This window comes from Oculina patagonica, chromosome 9 (assembly GCF_052425735.1).
Source record: "Oculina patagonica isolate OP01 chromosome 9, crgOcupat, whole genome shotgun sequence".
In the NCBI taxonomy this organism is placed as follows: Eukaryota; Metazoa; Cnidaria; class Anthozoa; order Scleractinia; family Oculinidae; genus Oculina; species Oculina patagonica.
The window spans coordinates 25,968,988-25,993,576 of NC_135766.1; the positions used below are offsets into that span (position 1 = coordinate 25,968,988).

General features: G+C 38.9%; 3 protein-coding genes across 3 annotated transcripts in view; 2 read left to right on the forward strand and 1 right to left on the reverse strand.

Moving 5' to 3' along the window:
- Positions 1–1,772: 1,772 nt before the first annotated feature.
- LOC144666024 (serine incorporator 3-like) lies at positions 1,773–7,448 on the forward strand. The gene is made up of 10 exons (XM_078527375.1): positions 1,773–1,865; positions 2,396–2,439; positions 3,074–3,150; positions 3,546–3,642; positions 4,042–4,128; positions 4,679–4,796; positions 5,192–5,240; positions 5,333–5,360; positions 5,794–5,953; positions 7,017–7,448. Exons 1-10 carry the CDS (start codon positions 1,777–1,779, stop codon positions 7,159–7,161), a joined length of 894 nt encoding a protein of 297 aa, XP_078383501.1. The 5' UTR covers positions 1,773–1,776; the 3' UTR covers positions 7,162–7,448.
- Positions 7,449–11,804: 4,356 nt separating this feature from the next.
- LOC144665859 (uncharacterized) lies at positions 11,805–16,850 on the forward strand. Its single transcript, XM_078527138.1, has 5 exons — positions 11,805–12,032; positions 13,745–13,853; positions 14,160–14,384; positions 14,848–15,153; positions 15,663–16,850. Exons 2-5 carry the CDS (start codon positions 13,781–13,783, stop codon positions 16,310–16,312), a joined length of 1,254 nt encoding a protein of 417 aa, XP_078383264.1. The 5' UTR covers positions 11,805–12,032; positions 13,745–13,780; the 3' UTR covers positions 16,313–16,850.
- Positions 16,851–16,936: 86 nt separating this feature from the next.
- The window catches only part of LOC144665856 (dolichyl-diphosphooligosaccharide--protein glycosyltransferase subunit STT3A), a 42,369-nt gene continuing 34,716 nt past the window's right edge, over positions 16,937–24,589 (reverse strand). Inside the window, exons 4-16 of the mRNA XM_078527134.1 lie at positions 23,967–24,112; positions 23,708–23,756; positions 23,090–23,238; positions 22,556–22,666; positions 21,886–21,966; positions 21,403–21,795; positions 19,942–20,034; positions 19,465–19,725; positions 19,217–19,333; positions 18,613–18,715; positions 17,933–18,121; positions 17,690–17,739; positions 16,937–17,153 (exon numbers count right to left, since the gene is read on the reverse strand). Of these exons, the coding sequence (XP_078383260.1) occupies positions 17,058–17,153; positions 17,690–17,739; positions 17,933–18,121; positions 18,613–18,715; positions 19,217–19,333; positions 19,465–19,725; positions 19,942–20,034; positions 21,403–21,795; positions 21,886–21,966; positions 22,556–22,666; positions 23,090–23,238; positions 23,708–23,756; positions 23,967–24,112 (1,838 nt within the window). The 3' untranslated portion in view covers positions 16,937–17,057. The remainder of the gene's footprint in view (positions 17,154–17,689; positions 17,740–17,932; positions 18,122–18,612; positions 18,716–19,216; positions 19,334–19,464; positions 19,726–19,941; positions 20,035–21,402; positions 21,796–21,885; positions 21,967–22,555; positions 22,667–23,089; positions 23,239–23,707; positions 23,757–23,966; positions 24,113–24,589) is intronic.

The following is a 24,589-nucleotide window of genomic DNA, read 5'->3' on the forward strand; positions in this document are numbered from 1 at the left end:
ATTCTTTAAATTGGCAACGTGAAGCTGTTATTCTGATACATCTCACAATTGCACAAATTAAAACTTTACAAGCGACCACAAGACAAGACACTCAAAAGAGATTTTAGAGCTTCATGTTAAAAACTGCTTTTCTCGCTCAATTTAAGTTGCGGTATACTAGCATTATATGCACAACAACGACAACGAAAAATTTACAGGCAGGTCCATCTAATGACATCTTGTTGATTATTAGACACTTCTGCTTTTCAGATCCGTTCTAAAACTCATCAATATAATTTCTCTCTTTCGGTTAGTACATTGTATTATGTGTTTGTAATAACCTGGTGTATTTCATTCTTCTACGCGTTTTCTGCTTGAGTTACAATTAATTTCATTGATTTTCAGTACAATCTTGTCGGCAAAGGTTAGAATGTTATTTTAAGAACGTAAAACTTGTCTGTATTTTTCTTGATAACTGCTGGCTGCAGCTCAAATATATCCAAAATTGAAAAGCGTACAGCTAATTTAAAGAAAAAAATGGGCGTCACATCTACGTGTATTCCTCTTAAGAGCTTCATTCATGCACTGAAAAGGCTGTTGTTGTCGTCAAAAAAAGTTGTGTCCATTGTAGCGTGGAATTCACAGCAGGATATTTGAAGCTACATGCAGTGCCTCTTGACTCAGGTCAATCTTCGGGTCAAAAAAATAAAAAAGCAATGTATGTTTTGCGCTTTAGATTGACATTTCTGCTCTTCAATCCTAAAAAACTCATCAAATATAAATCCCTCTTTCGGTCATACACTGAGTTCTACCTTTACCTCAGAGCCGAGTGTAAACGAGGCTTTGCAAATCGAAAGTGTAAATGTTTCTCTCGATGAATCAGAACCGCCTGAAAAAAGAAAGGCAAAAAAGTACAACTCCAGACTGGCAGAGTTCTTTTATTGAAATGTGGGAAAAAGTATGGAACAGCACAACGCTAGATTTGAACAAACAAACGCCACAGTTGACATTTTTAAAGATTTGGCATCAAAATAATTGTCTTTATCTAATCGTTTATCTTCTGTTATTAAATTGTTGTTATTCATGCCACAAAGGTCACCCCTTTCAATACAAAGTTGTGCAAAAGTCAAGTAGCAATCATAGTCTTTTTTAGGATCATGATGCTCGTTTTTTGTTCAACCTTTTTCAACGCAATTCTCCAACGAACTTTCAACATGCCAAATGCTCGTTCCACTACAGATCGTAGCGCACCGAACTTTAGGTTTTAAACTTTCGCTGCTCCTGAGTCAGGCGTCCTCTGTCCGGGTAGGGTTTCACTAGCCAGTTCGTTAACGGATAGGCACTGTTGCCAGCTAAAAGGGGCCTTATTTCTGTTCCATTTTTATTGCCTGTTAGACCACTTAAAATTTGCTCGTTTGCTACAAGTTCAGAAAAAAACGTCATCTCTTTTTTATAGCGTGCCTGTATTTTTACATAATAAGCCCTTTACAATAAATACTCCTAACTTACTGTTTGATAAACCAGCGCTTTAGTTGCGACCTTTGTAAAGAAACAATTATTCTTTGATAACATTTGTTTTGTGATCGGATGCCGCCGGAATTTCATAACATGGCGGGAAAATTCCGCGGCCTCACAAAGCAAATGTTGACATGGCGGGAAAAATATTGACATGGCGGGAAAATATCCCCCTGTACAATTATCTCGTGTCGTCATGACAACGTCGTCATGACGACACGAGACAAAAAGGAGTGATTACTTAAATGGTAATTATTGCTGTTTTGACATTCCATAGCATGGATGTATATTGGTATGATTGGTGGCTACCTGTTTATATTGCTACAGCTGATCTTACTGATTGATTTTGCTTACAACTGGAGTGAATCTTGGTAAGTAGTGAACATGTTACAGGGCTCGATACTAACTTTTTAACTCACTGGTTTACTGGCTAGTGACATGTCAAATTTTACTAGCCAAAAGTAATTTTTCACTAGTCAGACATATTGATTTCTATCAAGAACTGTTGACTTTTAAGAGTTTTTTACTGGCCAAAGTGGCTAGTAGGAATGCTAAACCTGGTAGCCAAAACCTAAATTTTAGTAGCCTTTTGCTAGTTGGCTACCGTTAGTCTCGAGCCCTGGACTGTTAAAATCATCAGACTGCTCACATGGCTGTCCTTGCCTGCACACACTAATTAAGTCACACACACCCACCCAGTCATAAATCATACTAAAAACTTAGGATTGGCATACAAAAGGCAACAACTTGTTCCTGTGGCTAGTCCCTGCAGCAAGTGTCCTGTAGTGTTCAGTTGAGGGGACAAGTCACTTAGGATTATTGCTTCTGAAGCACAATTAAGTGAATCACTGAGGTGTAGAATAATGTGTTTCATTACATGTATGCAATTTTCAATTGTCAGGGTTGAGAAGTACGAGACAACAGGAAATAAAAGATGGTACTGGGGTAAGTGTACATTATATTATTTTTGTACTTTTTTCAGGGCGGATTTAGTTAGTACAACTACATGTTTATCATCCAAGGTGGAATAAAGTTCATGATAAGTTTTTTTTATGTCACATGCAACAAGTTCATGATGAGTTTATGGTAAGAATAGTTTTATGTAAATAAAACCTTCAAATTTTTTTTTCTTTTCTTTTTTATTTACATACAACTTGTTTGTGATTGTCACATATGGCAAGAAAAAACAATTAATGTTATAGGCTTTGCTCAGTCTATTTTGGCCCTTTAAGTGCTTTTATTTTTGACAAATTAGTAATGCACCTATCAATGTTAAGCCACTGAGGGGGGAGGTAAGGCATAGGCCGGGCATTTGAACTTAGCTGAGACTTTCTGTTCAAATGCCCAACCCCAGGGCATTTTTGGATGTTCAAAAGAGTCACTAAACTTCAATAAAATGTTGTAAGAAAAAGTCCATTAAAATGGTCAAAAAGTCCCCACTATGGGCAAACAATTGCTGTCAAATCCCCTGCCTATGCCCGGCCTCCCCCTCAGCAGCTTAACATTTATAGGTGCATTGACTTGCCTGTATTGTATTGCATTGCCATCTTAATAGTCTAATTTTTCATTTTGTTTTTAGCCCTTGTGATCGTAACCAGTGGAATTTATATCCTGTCTATTGGTGCTGTTGTGTGTTTTTTCCTGTTCTACACTGAAGTAAGTAATTTAAATTTCATTTGTAAATGTATACAGCACTGCTAAGTACATATAGCCCCCTTATAAAAACATACTAGTTACAGCATAATAAGTTGTAAATGGTAATAAATTTGTTATAACCTAGCATTGAGTTAAAAAAAAATTAGCTCTTTTGTTCCTCTCGAGTGAGTATCCAGTACACTTTGCCATTGTGCTACTGACTGTGTTTTCCAGATATTTTGGAGAACATTAACCTGGTTAACCTGGTTCCCCCCATCTGGAATAAAAAGGACTTGTAACCAATGGTTCTGTAACATGTTAGATCAAGATGTTTTGAGTTTTAACATAATTATTTTGTCTTTATTACTGCCTCTGTACTTACACCTATTGTGCTATTTTTTTTTTTTTGTTTCCAGCCATCAGGATGCAAAAACAACAAGTTCTTTATCAGCTTAAACCTGGTGCTGTGTTTTATAGTCTCCATGGTGGCCATTCATCCTAAAGTTCAGGAATGTAAGTCATTAACATCTGATACATGAAAAGATGCCAAGCATTTGAATTTATAAAGTGATCAGTTACTAATCTGTCAGATCTGAAGCCTGTTTACTCCAATTCAGAGCATGGCTACTACTCACTAAGCCCCTCCAATTCCTAAATGCTAAAAATTATAATTTCTCTTGACTTTTCTGTTGTGCCAAAGCTTGCTTGCAATCAATTCCTTTTCCATCAAATAAGCAATAAGTTAATGTTAAAGTTATAAAAATGTGTGACATTTCTAGTCTCTTGAGAAAAAAACCTTTAAAAGTCAAAGTGCTTTTGCTTCTGAATTTAGAATTGAATTGTGTGCATTTAATTTTTAAACTACCGGTAATTGACTGTGTACAATGTATGCATTGTACTTTTCCATGACAGGTCAACCAAACTCTGGACTATTACAAGCTGCTGTTATTACTCTGTATACCATGTACCTGACATGGTCTGGAATGTCCAATGAACCTGGTATGCTCTGAATAATTAACAATAAGATTATGAGCGTGAATAGTCTTATAATTATTGTTTTAGTAGAATTCTAACTAATTTTCCTTCAAATAATGATTTCTATTAATTATTTTTCTTCATATGAACTAGCATTAAACTTTGCACTGTCTTTAGCAAAATCACGCATTCAGACTCAATTATGAGTTAAAATCGGCTTCTGTTATGTACTCAGGCTTGTCAGCTCATTCATTAATTTTGACTATTTAACAGTGAATTTTTTCTTTTAGCCTTGTTTGGAACTGGATTTTCCTTTTATATTTCGAAACTTCAAAAAAAAGCAAGAAAATGTTGCCATTCTGTTGAGGACCTTCAGCCACTGGACACTAATGGCTGATAGTGTGCAATAGCTTAGCCAATCAGACTGCTGCATTTGCATTGTTTTAGTAGTAGAATTTTACTAATAACTGTTATGGTAATAAAGGACTTAATTCTAGTAAAAAAGATGTTATACAATATACTCTCGAAGAATTAACAATTATGCAGTTGATGATCTCCTTGCTGTCCTTCTCAGATCAGGATTGCAATCCCAGTGGCTCCCTGATCCAAAGTTCCAGCCTGGCACCTGGCTTGGGTAATGGAAGGACCATTCTAGCGGCAATACTGATGTTTGTCATGGTTGTGTACTCTTGGTATGTGAGATATACAACAAGTTATCCCATGCCTTGGTGAAATCAGCCAGTCACAAGGCTGGAAAGCCATTGAATATTAAGTAATTTACCACTGATTAAGGGCCTTTTTTACCACTGTTATTTGATGCCAGAGACTTTTTGCAGTGTACCGGTAATGATTTCTTAAATTGCTTACTTCCGGTAGTACATGAAATAGTATAATAATACCAAAGGCGTCACATGTGACATGTTAAAAAAGAAATTCTTAACTTGCTTAGGTATACATGTTAGTTATGTCTATTTACAGTACTTTTCCCTTCACACACAAAACATAATACCAGCCACAAAAGAGGTTACTTTTTCCACTAACCCTATGTTACAATAACTTTTATCTGCATGTGTTTGTTATCTTGTAGCTTGAGAACAACCAGTTCAAACCGGCTTACAGCCAGTGGGAGCATGGAGGTTTGTATTGTTTTATGACATTTTAAGTGTTGTCCAATGAATTTGATCAAATCTAATTTAATAATTTCATTTTTTCTTTGCCTATTATATAGGAGACACTCCTACCAGATTATACCCAAGGTTAGTGTCAGTTGTTTTTATTTCCTTATGCTGACTGCTGAATTCTAATTTCTGTAGAAATGTGTTTAAAGCACGTAAATAGCTAAGCACATGATCGACATCGTGACTCAGACAAGACTAAGACAAACAAACTGGAATGGTGGGCGATTTTTCTAAAACACTTTCTAAAACACCCGGTGTTTCTCAAACACTTGACTACATTTAAAACAAAAACTTTGCCTTACTTTACTTATTACTATATGATAGACATAAATTAATTAAATAAAATAAAATTATTAATTTAATTTAATTATTAAATTAAATTAATTTTATACTTTTGTCTTAGGTACTTATTGACTGACCATTACAATATTGCATTAGCGGGGCAGGGATTATCTTTTTCCCATTTTGCCTTGCATAAATTACACCTTGCCATCTTGTTTCTTTGCAACAGATGCTGAGAGTGGCAATGCTACGAATGAAGAAAACAAGCCTCGTATCCAGCGTGTGTATGATGATGAAGAAACAGCAGTGACATATAACTACAGTTTCTTTCACATCACTTTCTTTCTGGCTTCACTTTACATCATGATGACACTGACCAACTGGTACAGGTATGTTCAACACTGAAATTCTCCCTTCCACTTTATGAAGATTATTATGACGTTACTTAGGAGAATTTACTCACATCTAAATTCCCATCCTCGGAGACCCAGTGCCCCTGGGCAACGAGTCTCTCCAGACCATTTCCAAACGGCTCTCCGAATGCTGGCTCCCGATTGGGCAGAAAAAAACCTTTGTATTATTCTGCCCAATCGGCGTGCAGTAACTTGGGAATCACTTTGGTGTGTTCTTACACGCCGTCTACTGTATCCGCCATACTTGTGTCGTTCGTTCACCAAAGCTCTGCATGCGAGGGAAATTTCCATTTAGCTTACATCAGATAGCCCAAAAAAATCAGGGAATCTTTTCCGAAGTCAGAGAGAAAAATATATTTCAAGATCGACGGGAACATTTTCGTTTGGACTGATCAGAGGTATCGTAAATTTCTGGCTTGTTTATCGATCGCCCGCTCGATTGAGCTTGTAGGTTTCAAATATTTATTTTTTTATCGGAGCTATCTGTGACTACAATATATGACTTAAAAAAAGGATCAAAACAGATTTCAATTGCTTGTCTAAATCAATTGTTACCTCACAAAGTCGCTCATAGACAACGAACGTTAACTTAATAGAGGAAGACTGAGTTTTACACAGAGAGGCATCCCCCTGAGGTCCAAACACTTACCATTTAATATACAATGACATAACCTTGAATAAAGAACCCCCTCAAAATATTTGGGTGAATTAAGCATTATGTACCTTACAAGAAATTTTGCATGTAATGAAGTTTTCCAGGTACCCTTTTCAAAACGTCAACCTTCAACTCTTCTATAGAGCTCCAGGTTGAAAACAGTACACCATTTGTGCATAGCCTTGCTGTCCCAAAAGAAACAACCATGTTTTTTTTCAACTATTCAGGAATGAAACACTACCACATAAATTCCTGCGTATGGTTCAGATTGTATGTTCCTGTTTTGAGATGTGTTAAGTTCACTGTGTTTTTTTTTTTTGGTTGTTTGCAAGAGTGATTTCATGGGAAACTTCTTTAATACCTGTCTGTTACATTTCATTGTAGTCCTGAAGGTTCAGACTTCACTACACTGACCAGTAACTGGGCCACTGTTTGGGTCAAGGTCAGTTCAAGCTGGGCCTGTATTGCTCTCTACCTCTGGACTCTGCTCGCCCCAGTCCTTCTCCCAGACAGGGACTTTGGACACTAACATGAAACAAGCTGTTCTGTTGTGTTTTGGAGAGGTCATGTGATGAATTGTAAAATAATCTAATTAGTGCTGGGTTTAGTTGTTAGGACTTAAAAAGACACCACATAGTCTGGGAGCAATGGTATTCCCGTGGGAATTTCGTGAAGATTTTTGCCGACTAGTTTAGAAGTGTTAAGGGGGACCTAAGGAACACGATAAATGTTGTCGGCAATCTTGTAACCAGTGCAGACGGTTTCTATGGGGCGTTGAAATGTGCCCTGTGTGGCTCAGCATGAAAACGAGGCTGAAGTTCTAAATTGCTTCGCGCAAGTTCTAAATTGGTTGAAATTTTGCCGTTTTTTGTATTTTAGGACGAAATTTTCCTAGTCCTTAAAATTATGAAATAAAAATACTATAGCTTGCACTGATTATACTCGTCACAGGTCTTAACCCTATTGAGACCCGGGGGAGGGGGCTTTTCACGCCCGCAATGACTTTGAACGCTTATAACTTTTTCAGGGTTCAACCAACAGCTGCCAAACTTTGCGAATTTATCTAAAATTTATCCGAGAATATTTTCGTAGGATAGATTGTTGTGTCAGGAACTTGACATCACCATGGCAACGGCATTTTGACAGGCACGTTTTCCCAAATTTGTAATTTTCGTGTTTCTATTAATGAAATTAACTTTAATGCAAATACTTTCACCTTTTTACGGTCGGTAAGCACAGTTTTATTGATTTTAAGTACTTTGAAGTTATTTTGGGTGGTTTTCTTGCGTTTTGGAAAAATTTTGAAATCCAAGATGGCGGATCCAATATGGCGGCTGATATGGATAGTCTCGATCACGTGACCATGAAATCGAGGCTACATTTTCTTGTGATTCTTGTGGAAGGACCTGGAACCATAGTACCTCCCGACCCCTTGCCAAACAGTTTCCAAGTTATGTCAGTAGGAATGATAATGATAATGATAATGATAATCAATTTATATAGCGCATTTTTCATATGTAATGTTCAAATGCGCTGTACACATACTGTAATTTACTACACAAAGGCCAGACCACAACACCGGGAACTTGCTGCCCTACTCTTTGCGAATAGTGTGTGGGTTCTTTAACGTCCCCTGTTATAAGACTGAAGATACAGGAGACGGGACCTACGGTTTATCGTCCTTTGCCTAGAAGACTAGAATGTCTAACCATTTGCAGATGTAATTACAAAGGCAGCACATTCTCCTCAGTTATTTTAAGACCCTGAGTGTTGGTCCAGTCTGGGGTTCGAACCCACGACTTCCTGCACAGCAGTCCGGCGCTCTACCATCTGAGCTAACCAGGCGGCGGTCAATGAATATCCCAGCGTTCGGCAACTTAACGAAATTAAAAGGCTATTCATGGTCTAGTGACGCTAGTAAAAACCGTTTTTTCAATATATGTAATATGTCTACAGACCCTCCCATTCCCCCTCTCAGATTGTAGCAAGTTTTGTGGGTGAACTTTCTACGCATCGCTACAGTCGTCCAATTCTCGGTTTTCACTACGCAGACATAAAAGCAGTCTAGTTTTGAAACGCCTAAAAACAAAGTTCAATAAATGATTGATTTTCCTCTTTGTCCACATTCAGAACCGAAAGACTTGCACTTCATTCTATTAGGACATTTTGCAAAGTAATGGGCATCTTTGACCACTTATAGTCCACATCCAATAGGTTTCTGTTGCTGCAGTTATTGTTAATTTTAAACTTAACATATGCATGTCGAGGTTTTAATAGTTTTAAAACAATATACGATAGTAATTAATATCTAAGAATCTTTTTTTGATACTGGAAGTAATCAGTTGTTTCAAAGCTTAGCCAGTCAGGGGAGCTGTTTTTTTTTAAACAAAAAACCTAGCCCGGCCCCTCAGACCGGGCATTTAATAATATATATATTTTTTGGACCTTCTTGGACCAAGGGCGGTCCAAGAGGGTCCACCCCCCCCCCCCCTCCCATGTAGCTTCTAGAATAACGTTCAGCAATCACAATGAAGCGAATAGGATGTATAGTATGTCCGAACATCTATCTTTTGGTATACGTCACGTGGGATGACTATGTCACATCACGTGCAATTACATTATGATGTCAAAACAGCCGCCATATTGGATCCGCCATCTTGGATTTCAAAATTTTTCCAAAACGCAAGAAAACCACCCAAAATAACTTCAAAGTACTTAAAATCAATAAAACTGTGCTTACCGACCGTAAAAAGGTGAAAGTATTTGCATTAAAGTTAATTTCATTAATAGAAACACGAAAATTACAAATTTGGGAAAACGTGCCTGTCAAAATGCCGTTGCCATGGTGATGTCAAGTTCCTGACACAACAATCTATCCTACGAAAATATTCTCGGATAAATTTTAGATAAATTCGCAAAGTTTGGCAGCTGTTGGTTGAACCCTGAAAAAGTTATAAGCGTTCAAAGTCATTGCGGGCGTGAAAAGCCCCCTCCCCCGGGTCTCAATAGGGTTAAGAGCTGTGACCAGTATAATCAGTGCAAGCTATAGTATTTTTATTTCATAATTTTAAGGACTAGTAAAATTTCGTCCTTAAATACAAAAAAACGGCAATATTTCAATCAAGTTAGAACTCGCGCGAAGCAATTTAGAACTTCAGCCTCGTTTTCATGCTGAGCCACACAGGGATCATTTCATCGCCCCATAGAAACCGCCTGCACGGGTTACAAAAGTGCCGACAACATTTATCGGGTCCCTTAGACCCTCCACAACACTTTTACACTGGTCGTCAAAAATCTTCACGAAATTCCCACGGAACTTTTTTCAGCGACATTTGCTCCTGGACTAACAGCTTGCTATGACAAAACCTTTTGCCTTTTTATTGTAAAGCCTTTTTTTCTTCTTTTAGATAGTTAAGGTAAGTTTTTGTGGCTAAACAAAACTAAAGAAGATTTGTAGAGACGAAATTTTATTTAACAGTTTTCTTCAAAATACGTAAGTTGTAAAAGTTAATGTTTTTTGTACCGTTTTCATTCTGTCGTGAATGTTCAATTATGGAAATCAACATTTTTTTATGAAAAATTAAGGGTAGTAGTTTATAAGCCGAGTGTGTGCACTGCACCAAACTACCGCGACTTGTTATCTGATCTATATATTGTAGTGGTAAATCAAGAACTTGTATCAGTATTTATATTTGTGTTTCCCATTATCTGTAGTTATTTGTAGTTAGTTGAACTCGTGTTGAAATCAAACAGTTTTACGTCATTGTTTACTAAATCACCAGAAATCGCCTGTCTTTATCATGTATGTAAGCTAAGTTTCTGGCGATATTGTTCCCAGAACTTCAGAAAGCAAGGATGTCGGAATAAGTTTTCTGGGGTAATTGGAGATTTGTAAATAAAATAAAAATGAACACTGTAAACATGTAATTCCATGACACATCACAGCAATAGTTTGTGGCGATTGGATAATGAAGGGTTTAGGGTTAGGGCTAACCCTAACCCTGTTGGGAGCTTTTTAATGGGTCAACTTAAATGATGAATATCTATGCGAGAGTTAGATAATTATAACTAAAGACAGACTTTGTGGTAAAGAGCGTGACCTTTTGGCTGTAGAGGAACAAGAAAGAACCGTGAGAATGAGAAAAGCTAAGGTGGTCACTTGCTAGTACTCTGAAATGCCATCATAAAAATACGTCACAAAAAATACGTCAGTCCAATTGTAGAGCAACTTCAAATACCCGGCCACTTTGGAGCGTTAATCTTCTTCTCGCGTGGTCCCGAAATGGGGAAAAACATGATTTTTTTGGTTAACTTCCGCTATCCCGTACTCCCGAATTCGAAAAACAATTTAAGTCAGACAAGTGAAACGACTGCTCGCGTGGTCCCGCACTTCACAAGTCGAAGTCCTTACTAGCGCTTATGAAAGAACGCCAAAACTGAGCTTATTTTCCAGTCTTGCAAATCACACTGTGATCGTTCATTCGACAACTTGTGCAAGTTTAATATTGGGCTCGCCACGCAGTTCTTATCAGAAGAATGTTAAACTTCCTAGTCATCTTTACAGGCGTTATTTGGATCGACACGCAATAGTGTATGAAGACCTGAATAAACAAAACGAAGAATATTAGACCCCCTCCCCCCCCCCCCTCCAGCGTCCCCTATATCAGTTTGCGATTTTGCAAGGTTATGACAATTACATTAGCCCGTAGTCTTGCCAAAGGGCTACGAAACAAAATGACCCCAGCTAGAACCCAGATCACTGTATCCGGTGTCCGACGCTCGAACCAAATGACGTTGGTAGAAGAGCTAGAGATAAGTAATAAACCTCAATAAAAACAGTTGTAAATAAACCTATCTTGAGTTACGTGGTTAGATAAATAAAGTGCTTTTTACTAACAGGATTGAGTTTTGAAATACATTTTGAACTTTTCTGACCACCTGAAAGCTTGGCAAAACGTTGATATATATTATAAAACTTTGTGTAGCTAGTCAGTGAAAGAAAAGACACTGCTCTGCTTAAGGGATAAATAATTGATGAACAAATGGCTTTTCTATAAAATATGCATTACCCTGAGGCAATCAAGACTCTTTCCAAATTAAAACTGCATTGAAAACGATAATAAGTTGAATTAGTGTTTAGTTTAAAAATGCGTTTTGGTAATGCTAGCTTCTAATACTACTCCTCTATAGACAGCGTTTGATATATGAACGCCTTTTTTCCTTTCATAAACAGACAAACCACTCCCCCACTCCCCAAACCATTTGTTATCCCATAAGCTGAATGGTTCGCGCAAGAGGCGTGAAAAACAACAAAATATGCCACATGCTGAGTTAATTAGAGGATTCAAGTTTCTATTTCGGAAGAACTTAAGATTGTCTGAGGAACCTTAAAGTCTTCAGGTAAGTGGTAACTTGTTTTTTTTTAAAACGGTCCTCAGCGCCACCAAAGTAAAGGGAAAAATGTTCCTATTGAAACAGGAGGGGTAACCAGATAAGTTGTATAGTTGAAATAACGAGAAGTATCACAAGCTAGTGAATAGTGAAGGAAATAATTAGGAAAGTACTAAGTCATAGGGCAATTGATATTTCCAGTGTATGTTGTATATCTTTCAAATTAAATATCAGTTAATAGCTCGAAATGCTTCTAGCGACCACCCACTGAAAAGGTAGAAGTTTGTCAACTACGAGAGCCAGCTTTACTGATATGCCAAAGAGATTATAAATACAGTGTTTCATACAACATTACGGGCTCCCCATAACCAACATATTAAAATCTGTGTAACCTACAGTAATTGGGAGTAGTGCATAGTTTTAAAGCAGTGCTGACTGATTGCAATCAATCTCTCGGGGATGGTCGCTAATAGCCTGCGAGCAGGCTCCCGATGATGTTTTCGGCGAGCGGAGCGAGCCGAGTTATGTGTCGGGTCGGGACTCAAAATCGGGGGAGCCTGCGGACAAAGCTTTTTTGCCGCCATTCCGTGCACGAGATTCTAGTGCAACATCTGATTGGTCGAATCACTGACTGTTGACAGGTCTTATCAACATATCTCAATTTGCCGACACCGTAAATATACACGGACGCGATGGAATGCGGCTTATTATGAAGTGAAAACATGGCGTCTTTGCGAATTACGAACGATCTCTTTGAACGTGCGTTGGACGATTCTTTAAAAGATTTCGTCCACATACGACAGATTAAAGAGGAACAGAAACGTTGCTTACGATCACTGGCCGAGAAAAAAGATGTCTTTGGAATCCTTCCCACTGGATTTGGGAAAAGTTTGATTTTTCAAATTCTTCCACGTGTACTAAAAGTGTTGTGGAGTTTAGATAAAACGTCAGTTTTGGTCGTAACGCCTTTAGTTTCTATCATGAAAGATCAGGTTGAAGAAATGAGGCGACTAATTACGCTCTAATTACATTCCAATGCATCTAGGCGGAGAAGGTGGAGTTGATGACACGTTGTCGACAGATTAGTGACAGATGATGACAGGTTTATAAAAAGGGGCGGAATGGCTGCCTCCATGCTTTGTCAACAGGCTCTCTCTCCCAGCCCCCCCCTCCGCTCTTCCTTTTTTTTTTTTTCGCCCCCTCCCCGACCGGAGAGCCTGTTCACAGGCTAGGTCGCTAACGATGGCTCAACTGAACAAAGCCCAGTTTAATTAATGGTCGTGGTCACCTCCGGGAGTGATCGGACCTTTTTATTATAAAGTCTACTGAGAATACAGTTTTGTGGCGGTGCAAGTCGTTACTGCTGAGCTGGTCGCTTATGACAGTGGTCGCAAGAAGAGCCTCTTATACGAGCAAGAAAGGGCCAATCTGCCACTCGTCAGGGGTGATCTGAAGAATGGGTAAAACCTGATGGGGATACGCCCCTGGTCACTGTCATCGTTCACATATCATTTCATAAATTCCGTAGCTTGATTCGCCGTTAGTTCTGAGACCTTCATCAAGACATTTTTGCCATTGGGTAATTTACTTCACGCTTATCACCTGATGGATTGTCGATGTATCGGTATTATAGTCTCAGCCGTCAGTAACTAAGTGCATAGAAGTCAGCAATTCAAACTGATGTTGTTATTTTCTAACCTGTTTGTTCTTGCTCTACTCAGGACCATCCCAACTCTGCTAAGGGCAATAGTAGCTACATGGTAAAAATGACCGCTCAGTATATAGGACTGACCCTCCTGTTCTTAATCCATTTGTTACCATGGAGCACAGGTGAGTAAACTCCTTAAGCCCAACGTAAAGGTGACTTGGTGAATTAACTGCCGTAATGAATTTAGAAAGTTGATGTGTCGATGGATGTCGATCGGTCGGTCGATGTCCATCGTCTGAGTCCAAACATCTTGCTCTGTTCTCTCAGAAGAAGGGCTATCGCCTAAATTCACGCGGTGATTAATTTACCTATTGCTTGAGAGGATTCTTATAACAGGACGAAGTAACCGTAAAATTTGTTAGGCTTACAAAGATAAATAAACTTAACTTAAAATATTTTTCTCTATTCTTTTTTTTCTATATCATCAGGACTGTCACGGAAGAGAAGCAATTTTTGGACCGATATAGGTGCTGCATCTTCACCGAGTGATGCTAAGCTTGGGTTTGTTGTAACTCCACTGCCATGGCCACATAGCACCTGGTGGAACAACAAGCCTAGTGGTGCTGCAAACTCAACGAAGAATACTTCAACTACCTCTCGACCTCAAGAAAACGCGACCACAACAGTGACTCCACCGATGAAATTAAATCAATGTATGAAAGATTTGTAATTCTATAATAACATTAACATTGATTAAAAACATGAAACAAACAGCGGTAATAAACATTATGAAAAATCGAATTTTACTAAACTTGACGTTTCGTATGCTCAGTAGAAACATACATTTTCAAAAGTATGACTGTTACAAAATTTTGACAACTATTTATATATTGTTATGAAAAGGGTTTGGACTGCAGCAGTTTCATAACAATATATAAATAGTTGTCAAAATTTTGTAACAGTTATACTTTTGAAAATGTATGTTTCTACTGAGCATACGAAACGTCAAGTTAGTAAAATGCGATTTTTCATGTTTATTACCGCTGTTTGTTTCATGTTTTTAATCAAGTTACGATGGCCTAAAACCAAGAGTCTTTATGAAACATTTACATTGCTTGTTAGCTTTTGCTTGCAAACTTTTTTGATTCTAGAGTAAGCGTTTTGTTTTCTTTTCAGCAACTTCCTGGACAGTTGTCTCGGTTGGTTGCTATCGAGACTCCTACGTAAAGCCCCGGCCACTTCCCGAGCTAATAGCCGACTTCCGAGACAGTATTGATCGTAAACATGTCAATAAAACTGTTATGGCATGCGCCGAAAAAGCGCGGGAAAAGGGGTTTAAATTCTTTGGGATCCAGTTTCACACGGAGTGTTGGAGTGGTACTGGTGCAGAGAAAACCTATGGACGGGATGGCACGTCAAAGGATTGTAAAAATGGCGTCGGGAAGTCTGGGGCGAATTATGTGTACAGGTTTAACGACTACGGTGAGTTTAGGATGTTTACGTTATTTATTTCACTGAAAGATTTCTATGATCAGGTTAAGCCAGGACCCGTGATATTCCGATTGACCCCTGTTATATCCTTTAGTTTTTTGCTCAGGGTGTAAGTTTAGGATATTAGGGAAGTGGTCATAACAAGTGTACTCGACGAGGACCCACCTTGTGTAGGGGTAGGGGGGTTATGCAACATACCACCTGTCTAATTAGCCAAATGGACAAAATTTATTGGCTTCAAAATTTGAGTTAAGACTTTCATATTTAATAGGCGTGCATGCAGCTTGCATTGCTGGAGAAATGGCACAAGGATGTTTGAATCTTTTTCTTAGTTTCTACTCCTGGTAGAGTGGGGGCTATACAAACAAGCCACCATCTTTTAAGGTGGGGAAAGGGGGGGTACATGAAGAGACCACCTGCCTTTTAGCAGAGTGGTGGGTCCTGTCTGAGTACAATAGTTTTGACCATTTCCCTTACCTGGAATATTTCTATCTTTCTAGAAGTGCCCCCTTGTGCGCCATGTGCCCAGCCCCGCCGCTTGTGTTTTCCCGCCATTTCTCGTGTGACGCTGGAGTCTGGTGAGAGCATCAGTATGAGGCAGTTGGACATTGGAGACCGAGTGCGAACACTGGGAACGAACGGGGAAACAATATACAGCGAAGTGATCGCTTTTCTGCACAAAGAAATCAAGACTACGGCGCATTTTTACAATCTGAAGACCAACAGCGAAAACGCTGTTAGATTGTCATCGCAACACTTGATTTTCAGGAAGAAAAATTATACATCGCCAATTTCTGCCGTGTTTGCCTCAGAAATCAATATTGGTGACTTGCTTTACGCGTCTAATGGATACGTCTCCAGCTTTCAAGCGGTAACTAAAATCACCATGACAACAGAGACAGGCGTGTATGCTCCCTTAACAAGGCAGGGCACGCTACTTGTAGATGGTGTACTGGTGTCGTGTTATGCGCACTGGCCATCTCACGATACTGCGCATGTGGTTATGGCGCCTCTCAGAGCCGCGTACACGCTCTATGGAGCCTGGAAACGACTGACTGGTGCCCAGTGGCACTCCTATCAGCAAACAGATGGAATTCAGTGGTATGCTGAAACTCTTATGCCACTAACTTACATCTTTCTGCCGCAGTAGAGTTGAATATTGGCGAAATGATCGAAAACAATGCCGTATGCGAGAAAAAAATGGAAAATGTGTAGAGAACCTGCATTACTCTTACTGCAGGGTATGTACGGAACGCGTTTATGCAAGAATGCCGTCTTCGAATGAGGAATCTTTTTAGTGCGTAAATTAATTAGATTTCATCGCTTGATGTCTTGGGTTGATGGATCGTTGTTGACTTCGGAATACGCAATTGTTGAAGAATCGCAAAGCTTTCGGATATCACATCACATCACATACAATATATCACATTTTGCTGCAGTTTACTTCTGTTACTGCAATTAATTCTTGCGTGTAGTTTTGCGCCAAATGAGTGAATCAAAATGAATTCCAACGAAGCATCAATTGATTTTACTAAAAGAAGCGCATTGGGTATTCAAATGTGCAGCGATATACATATCTTAAAGCTATGTCAAGATACAAAATGACAAAGTAATAAAACGAAAATAGTCAAGGACAACTGAGGAATAAAATGGTCGTGAAATAATCTTTTAACTATTATTACTCAGCCGTCAGTATAAAATGTAATGTGACGGCTGCTGGGTAAAGTCGCGAGAACGATGCCAGTATAACATACAACTAAGGCGTACACGAGTATTTAATTGACTTTTTTATTTACTCGTTGCTCAAAAATTGTCTAACAACTAGTACACTTGAAATAGATAGGCATTAGCATCTAATGCAATACTTGTATTAAAAAAAAGTCGGCTTGTGAACTTCAAGATCCTCTGTTCTCCAGATCTTTGACTTTGTAGATTCTCACAAGCCAGTGCTCGGTGGTGTAAGCTTCCTCTAACACGTCCAGCTCGAATTCCTGACAGGGAACCAACAAATAATGAACTTGTCAGTTACTATAGATCACTTGTAAAACTTGCCACTTGATTCTGATTTCCCGAACCTCCCGATATTTTGAACCAGAAGCGCTTTCCCTCCCCTCTGTCGAACACTGCAAGTGTACCCCCGGTTTCAGCTCCCCCGATTTCTCGAACCAATTTTCAAATGCAGGTTTTAACTGTAGTCGAACACACACTTAACTATGAGCAGTCTCTTTCCTTTCCTTGGATGCGACGCGTAAATGCGAATGCGAGCGTCAGTGCGAGCGATCTCCTCGTTTTTCACCTCATTTGTATATTTTCGACTTTTTCAGTCGCGCGTAGCATTTCAGCAACAAAAGCCGACTGCCCGCAGTCTAACCACGCACTGTTTGGGTAAGTGTATAATTGTACCAAGAACTAGAATTGGAGAGAAATCACTGCTTGAAATTGCTTTTTTAAGAAGAGGAAATGGCGACTGAAATGTTATAACCTTTTAACAAGTAAGAGGACTAAAGAACTGGAATAGTAGAAATACCTTGTTTCCAATTTCCGCATTACGCACACGATCGTAACCAGTAGGTTTTCCTAAAGACAAATAAAACAAAAGAATATAATTTAGATTACAACAGTACAGGTTGCATCGAGGAAAGCAGACCTGGGGAAGTCGTGAGTCGCGGCGATTTGGCGTTAGGTGTCATGAGAAACAGTAAGGAGTCATGTATCTTAACTTCACTTACAAACTGTGGTAGAGAGGTAGTTAAACAACGATCAAGCTTACCCTGCTCAGTGTAAACGGAGCCAAAACGATAGTAGCACATCTTATACATCAAGCAGTTGAGCAGGATCTGGGAACCACCTCTGTCTATGCGGAACTCTCCAGTTGGTGTGTAGTAATCATGCTCCTTGATGTGCTGACCCTTCTCTGTGCTGCCGCCAATACGAACCATCCACAAGAACTTGTTGATATCTACAACACAGACAAAGAAGGCACTTAGTGAGAACGAAGGATCTGATCATATAACTCAATAGCCAGGACATGTTTACATCTAAAAATAATGGCTTAGTTTTGTTAAAAACTTTTTATCTGGTGCATTGAAGCTCGGCTATAAAACGGGTGTTTTCATGAGTTACATGTACGCATGCACAAGGCATTGATCTCAAATTGAAAAAGTCGGGCAGACATTTTTCTATTTTGCCGTTGTTTTTGGTAATAATAAATAGACTAAATATGTTTGAGCAATGATGCTTCGTAAATTTAAGCACCGTTTTGTCCAAAAAATGAAGCGAAATCCGCGTCATACTCAGTGCTCCTACAATTCATTACTCTGTTAAAAAAACAGATTACGTTTCTCCACAGCCTGAGACAATACCAAAACCTTTTGGGAAACCTACTATCTGGCGGTATAAAGAAAAGAACTTAAGACGACATTGCTTTCTGTTTCTGTGGAGTTATCTTACCGTCTGAGGCGTAACCAGTTAAACCACCGAATATCACCAACACGTAATTGACATCCAGCTCACGCATGATCTCATACGCTTTGTCTTCACTTGATGCCATGGCCTGAAATGTGCAAAACAGCAGAACTTTAACAAATGGAGCACAATCACGCCTCTTTGCAACAAAATCTCTTATCAAAAATTAAAACATTGTAACTCGGCAAGAATAGGGGGAAGAAAAGCAGTCATGAAAAAACCTCTTTCCAGAAAAAAAAATGATTTGTCTGTTCTAATGGCGTGTCTGATATTGCCGCAGTCTTTTGACTTTTTCCGTTTCTCTTTTCCCAAGTGCCTAGGGGCTTGTCTGCTTCACAGTCATTATCACCACTATGAAATGTTGTAAGCAAAAATGAAAGTGTTGCCTTCAGCCAAGAGACCAATTGAATAAGACAAAAGGACTGTATTAAACGCTTGGACTGAAGGCTTTTATGTCGTCCACAAGCGAGACCTACAAACCATGTGATACAGGATTATAGGTACTAGATATGGACCAGTTATCTTGACTATCGTCTGACAAAACAACTTATTTAAGTAGTTTTTAAGTAAAATAACCATGATATCATACCTGTCCGACCCTGGAGATGTGTGTGTTGTTCCACGTGTTGTTGTCGACTAATATTGTTCGATTGGCCATAGCTGTGATCTGATAGCCATAATCCCACCATGACATGACTTTGGAGTCCTAACAACAACAACAAACATATTTTTATACATTACAATGAGCTAGTTCGTTCTAAGCCAAAAGTCTACAGTTGCTGTTATGTCAAAGTACAAATTATACCCTAAACTTGTGCAAAGATGACTGAATTTTACCTCGGGGGTGTTTTGTCGCAGCCAGTAGTAAGCCTCACGGAAATCATCAAAGATGACTCGGGAGCCATCATGTTGCTTGGCTGACAGGACGATTGACGGTGAGGAATAAGCTTCAGAAGTGACCCAGGTACAATGGAATGTGTAGGTGATCAACAACAAGGACATCAGGCCAACCATTGCTGTGGCAACTTCGTTTTTGATGGGATAAGATGGGTCACTTTTCTTTGTCGTCTTGCGGTCACGACGGGAAACATCCAAGTTCTAGGAAAATAAGTCAAAATAAAGTATCATTGAAAGTTGCTCTACATTTAAAAAGTTGTGTCCCACTCTACTCTGCACTTAGAACAAAGGCGGCTCTGCTCAATTAGAAATTTAAAGTAAGTTCACGCATGCAAACTCAAAGTAAATTCAAACAATCACCAGAAAATAAAAGAAAAATTGAAATGGGAAAAGGGTTTTTTCACAAGCTTAACAAACCTTCATGTAAGTTGTAAGGATGGTAGAGACACTTATTCCAGATAGAATACAAGCCACTGGAGCCAGAACCAACATCAGACGAACCATCACCCCCTGAAAAACAACAATAGTCATGAGTTATTACATCATGTCAGTGTGAAGCTAAAATGAAAGAACTAGGAAGCTATTGCTGAAAACTGAAATTGATTGCAAATAACAGAATGATTTACATCCCAAATTTTATCACATTTAAAATTCTAGTATGAGCAAAGTCGAGGGTTTGAGTCTCATTAACTCTTTCACTGCTGACTTTTCTGTTGACCTTACTCCCCCGCAGTGCTGCATTTTTTTCACAGTGCGTTGAATCAAACAGTCACGCATTATATTCAACAATATCTTTCGTTCTATTCAAGAAATTTAATTAAGATTTTCAGGAATTGTGCCTAACATTATTCTACATCGTAAAAAGCAACTTTTTCATAAATTCTTTGCATTCTGGTCCTTTCAGCAATTTCGTTCGCCATCTGATAGCTTCCTTTCCAAGCGTGAAGGTTGAAACCATTGTTTTGCAATAGCCACGTCTCAAATACTCAATCTGTTCATTGAAATCGCTTGATTCGTAAACCACAACTGTTATATTCTCGGCGAAAGACGGCTAGAATCTTGTCCGAAGCACTCTTTGATTGAAATTTCTCATTTGACGCCATGTTTAAATGTCCTTTGGTCGTAAACAGCAACACTGTAATATGAATTTGTCAATAATACTCCGCCATTATATGCAAATGGCAAAAGATCATACTCGTCACGCTTTCCAGTTCTCCTAGAGGGTATCTGAAGTAATTATTGATCATAGCGTCCCTATTGAAGACAGTTTCGAAAGGAAATCTGAGATTGTTTATCATGTCGAGAAAACTCGACATCCGCACTCAGGGTCACGAAATGAAATGTCGAGTTTTCTTGACAACCGCAGTGAAAGAGTTAAATCGGGAATTACTTTTAACTGAGAAAGTTGGTCCACAATTGTGAAGATTAAAGAAGAAAGATGTTTCTGCCATGTTTACAAGCTGCCTTGACACATTGTGTACAAGTACAGCAGGTTTCAGTCTTGTTTCCTAGACTACACATATTACACTTTTATTTTATATTATTATTCAACACATGCGCACGCTGCCCATATATGGTCAAAATGTTAACGTTATCTGTCATCCGTACATAACAGATATCCTGTGATATACGTAGGTTGTGGAGATTCGTTCGAAATCTTGTAAAGCGCTGCATAATGACAGTTTTACTATCTACAAAATGTGTTTCGTTGACAATTTGTTGAATAATAAAACAATTATCCTGCTCAATCTTGCGGAATATTGTCTGATTTTAGCCGACGAGGCCGTAGGCCGAGTCGGCTAAGTATCAGGCGATAATCCGCGCGATTTCGCAGGATAATTGTTAAGTAATTAAGTGAGCAGGTCTGTGTTCACTTACAGCAAAATAGATGCTTGTGACTCCATACATGATGATAAAGATATTAGCATCTGTGAGCTTAGAGAAGCAGTAATACAGCCCCACAGGAAACATGAAAACCATGAGCTGCAAGTCAAAGTAGAATGAAGACCAAGTTGTCGGTTGATGTTCAGAAACTGAGGCAATGATGGGAATGTTGTTCTTAGCATAAGACGGATCCAACAGAGAGTAGAAGCGGCCAGTCCAGGGAGAGATTTTGCCAGTGAAGGTCAGGACACCACCAACAGTTGAGACGCCGACTGCGGCAACCAGCACAACACTCTTGAACAGAAGCTGGAAGTGTTCTTTGGGCATGCGTGCTCGGACATAGTCAACAAAGGCATGGATCTGGCACAGACCAAACACACCAAAGGCCTGCGGAGAATGTGGATTTGTTAGTCACTGTGTTGTGATTAGTATACAAACACACAACAGCAAGGTAACAAGCACGCAGCTAATACTTACAGCCATGTGTTCACTGGACTGCACTGGCTGGAATCCCACAAATGAAATCTGCATTGACAAGATTGTTCCCAAGCAATACACCTACAAGAAAGGAAAAGAAATCTGTTTAATCTATGTATTCATGATCAGAAAAGTGTATGTGGAAAATGGTCCACCTAACCACAGGGGACACAACAATTTTAATGATAAGCATTTAATCTAGCACACACAATTCAAAATGTTAGTGTTAGGGTTAGAAGGGGGGGGGGGGGCACCATACTTGTTTAGGAGCAGGAAGACCTTGTATATACCACATAATTCCTTAATAAATCCTTTGTGAGCACTGGCAAAGTACATGTTTCTGGTAATAATTTGTTTTTCAAACATAGAAATTCATCTGTATTCATTGTATATAAAGAATTCCATCACTTTAATCAAAAATACAAGAAAAACTGATAGGTCATGGTATTTGTTTTACAAGAAAACAATGATTTATCTCTCTCAAGATATGACCATTTTGTTTACGTGTGCATGCTAATTACAAAACTTTGTGCAGTAAGGATGCAAGAGTTATGTTCTTGTTATATCCTCAGAACAACCTTGCATTAGTATTAGATGAAGCAATACTTTTGCAAACCTCAAGTGTTCCTGATACAAATATGACACCAACATGATTGAAGCAAGTACTTACTGAGCAGTATGCAACATAGATTCTGTGTGAAAACCTGCCAGTTATCATCAAAGCCAAAACATGGAGAGGAATCAAGTTGATAAGAAACACATAGCCACCCCAAGATGAAACCTGCAAAACAGGAAAATATATAATTATGTTCCTAAATAATACTACATAACATAGCTGGAAGAGCCATGCAATTAAATTCTGTATAAGTAAGCGTACACCATAATCCAATAGTGCATGCTGATAGCGTGAGCAAAATGCTTCACACAACAATAAATTGGTTCATGCTGTTAGCTGTGCACTATCGAGTTATGGTGCACTTGGTAAGATTGGGGAGCACTCAAGAAGCTAGAGTTGCTCTTGGCTTTTGTCTTGGGCACTTCTTACATGTATGCTTCTCTTGTGTTCTCCAAACTTTCCGCATGCCACATAACTCAAAATTATCGGAAAGCGCTTGCTTAAGCATGAACCAATTATTAATTACAGCTAAATCAAGTCAGCCATATTCATGTAGATATTGTAGGATAATGACAAGAGAAGACTTACCATGTAGAAGTAGGCCAGAGCACACAAGGTTGACCAGAATAATGAGCCAGTTTTCACAGACTTGATCCACAAGGCATAAGTAAGCAACATGCAGAAGATGGCGATACCTTCATTGTCATATGACCCAGCAACAGAACGGGAAATGTAACCTAACCAGTGAACAGTACAATCATTACAAAACTATTCATCTGTGTATCACTTTTTAATAAAATATTTCAATGATAGTAGAACAAATACTATAAAATTCCGGTTATAAGCCTGGGCTTATACAACTTCGTAAGGGGTTTTGTGTGGGCTTATAAGTGTAGGGGCTTATATCCGGGAGGGCTTATAAGTGGAATAAGAAAAAAACGTTTCGAAACGAGCCACAGCAGTGTTAATCGAAATAGTTTTTAGGCTAAAAACGCATAAAAAACAACATTTAGCCCGGTTCAGTACTGTCATCTGGCAGAGAGGGGTTTATATCTGGGGGGGCTTATAATCAGATGTATTTTTCTGTTTCCAGGTAGATGGGCCTATAACCGGGAGGGCTTATAAGCGGGGGGGGGGGGGGGGTTATAACCAAAATTTTACGGTATTACATTTTGCAATTTTACTAGGTAACTACATGTATCTTACCAGGTACAATGGAAATCATGGCCGCTGCGACTAATCCTGCACTGGCATCCTAAGAAAGAAAACAGAAAAATAAGCACATGTTAGCCTAAAGTGATTGTCAGTATGATGTCTCTTGTCATATGCTCACTCTTTTATCCAAAAAAGAGGGAAAATTCCATTCTTATAAGTATGGAGTACTCAGATCCAACTCAGCACATCAAGGTAGTTATTTTAGTTTAAATCAATCAGTACACTACATTGTCAATGTAGATCCACTCACCTTGAGTTCTTTTGTCAAGTGATAAGTGACTAGTGTCGTTAATGAAGAGAACAAAGGAGCCAGGAACACACAGACATTTCTGATGTCAATAGTGAGGTGGAAAAAATTCATCACGTGATACAGTATTGCTGATGTTACCATAAGACCTGGAGAAATATAACGGTAAACATTGATTGCTTAGATGACTTGTTTAATCTAAAGAAACCATTTTCTGGGGAAGAGCACAGATGGTTTTGCCAGTTATTTTGCATTTCCTCAACTTTTCAACAAAATTCTTAGCACAGTAACCAATAAATCTAGAAGAAGGGCTCAGGCCCTCCTTTATTGAGTAACAAATGCAAACTACAATCAGTGACAAAATCTTGGCGCAGTTGCTGTTTTTTTCACTTGTAACATAAAAAAGTTAAGTAATTTCCCCTCTCCCCCTTTGCAATGTTGCGTAGCATGCAAAAAATAATGCCTGCAATTGCTGCTTACTTTTGCTCACAAACTGAAATGCACTACACAGGGAGTTTGGGCACATTGCACTATCCAACATTGAAGTGGGGGGAGGGGGTGGGTGGGCCAACGACTTTTGTCAATGATTGTACATGTATATTGAGACTTTATAAAAGGTAACTTAA

Excerpts from the sequence above, each read along its gene's own strand:
- LOC144666024 (XM_078527375.1), top strand. The coding sequence starts at position 1,777 with ATGTATATTGGTATGATTGGTGGCTACCTGTTTATATTGCTACAGCTG. Across the intron at positions 4,129-4,678 it reads TGGAATGTCCAATGAACCTG|ATCAGGATTGCAATCCCAGT; the intron begins GTATGCTCTGAA and ends TGTCCTTCTCAG. Across the intron at positions 4,797-5,191 it reads GTCATGGTTGTGTACTCTTG|CTTGAGAACAACCAGTTCAA; the intron begins GTATGTGAGATA and ends GTTATCTTGTAG.
- LOC144665859 (XM_078527138.1), top strand. The coding sequence starts at position 13,781 with ATGGTAAAAATGACCGCTCAGTATATAGGACTGACCCTCCTGTTCTTA. Across the intron at positions 14,385-14,847 it reads ACCGATGAAATTAAATCAAT|CAACTTCCTGGACAGTTGTC; the intron begins GTATGAAAGATT and ends TTTTCTTTTCAG. Across the intron at positions 15,154-15,662 it reads GTACAGGTTTAACGACTACG|AAGTGCCCCCTTGTGCGCCA; the intron begins GTGAGTTTAGGA and ends CTATCTTTCTAG.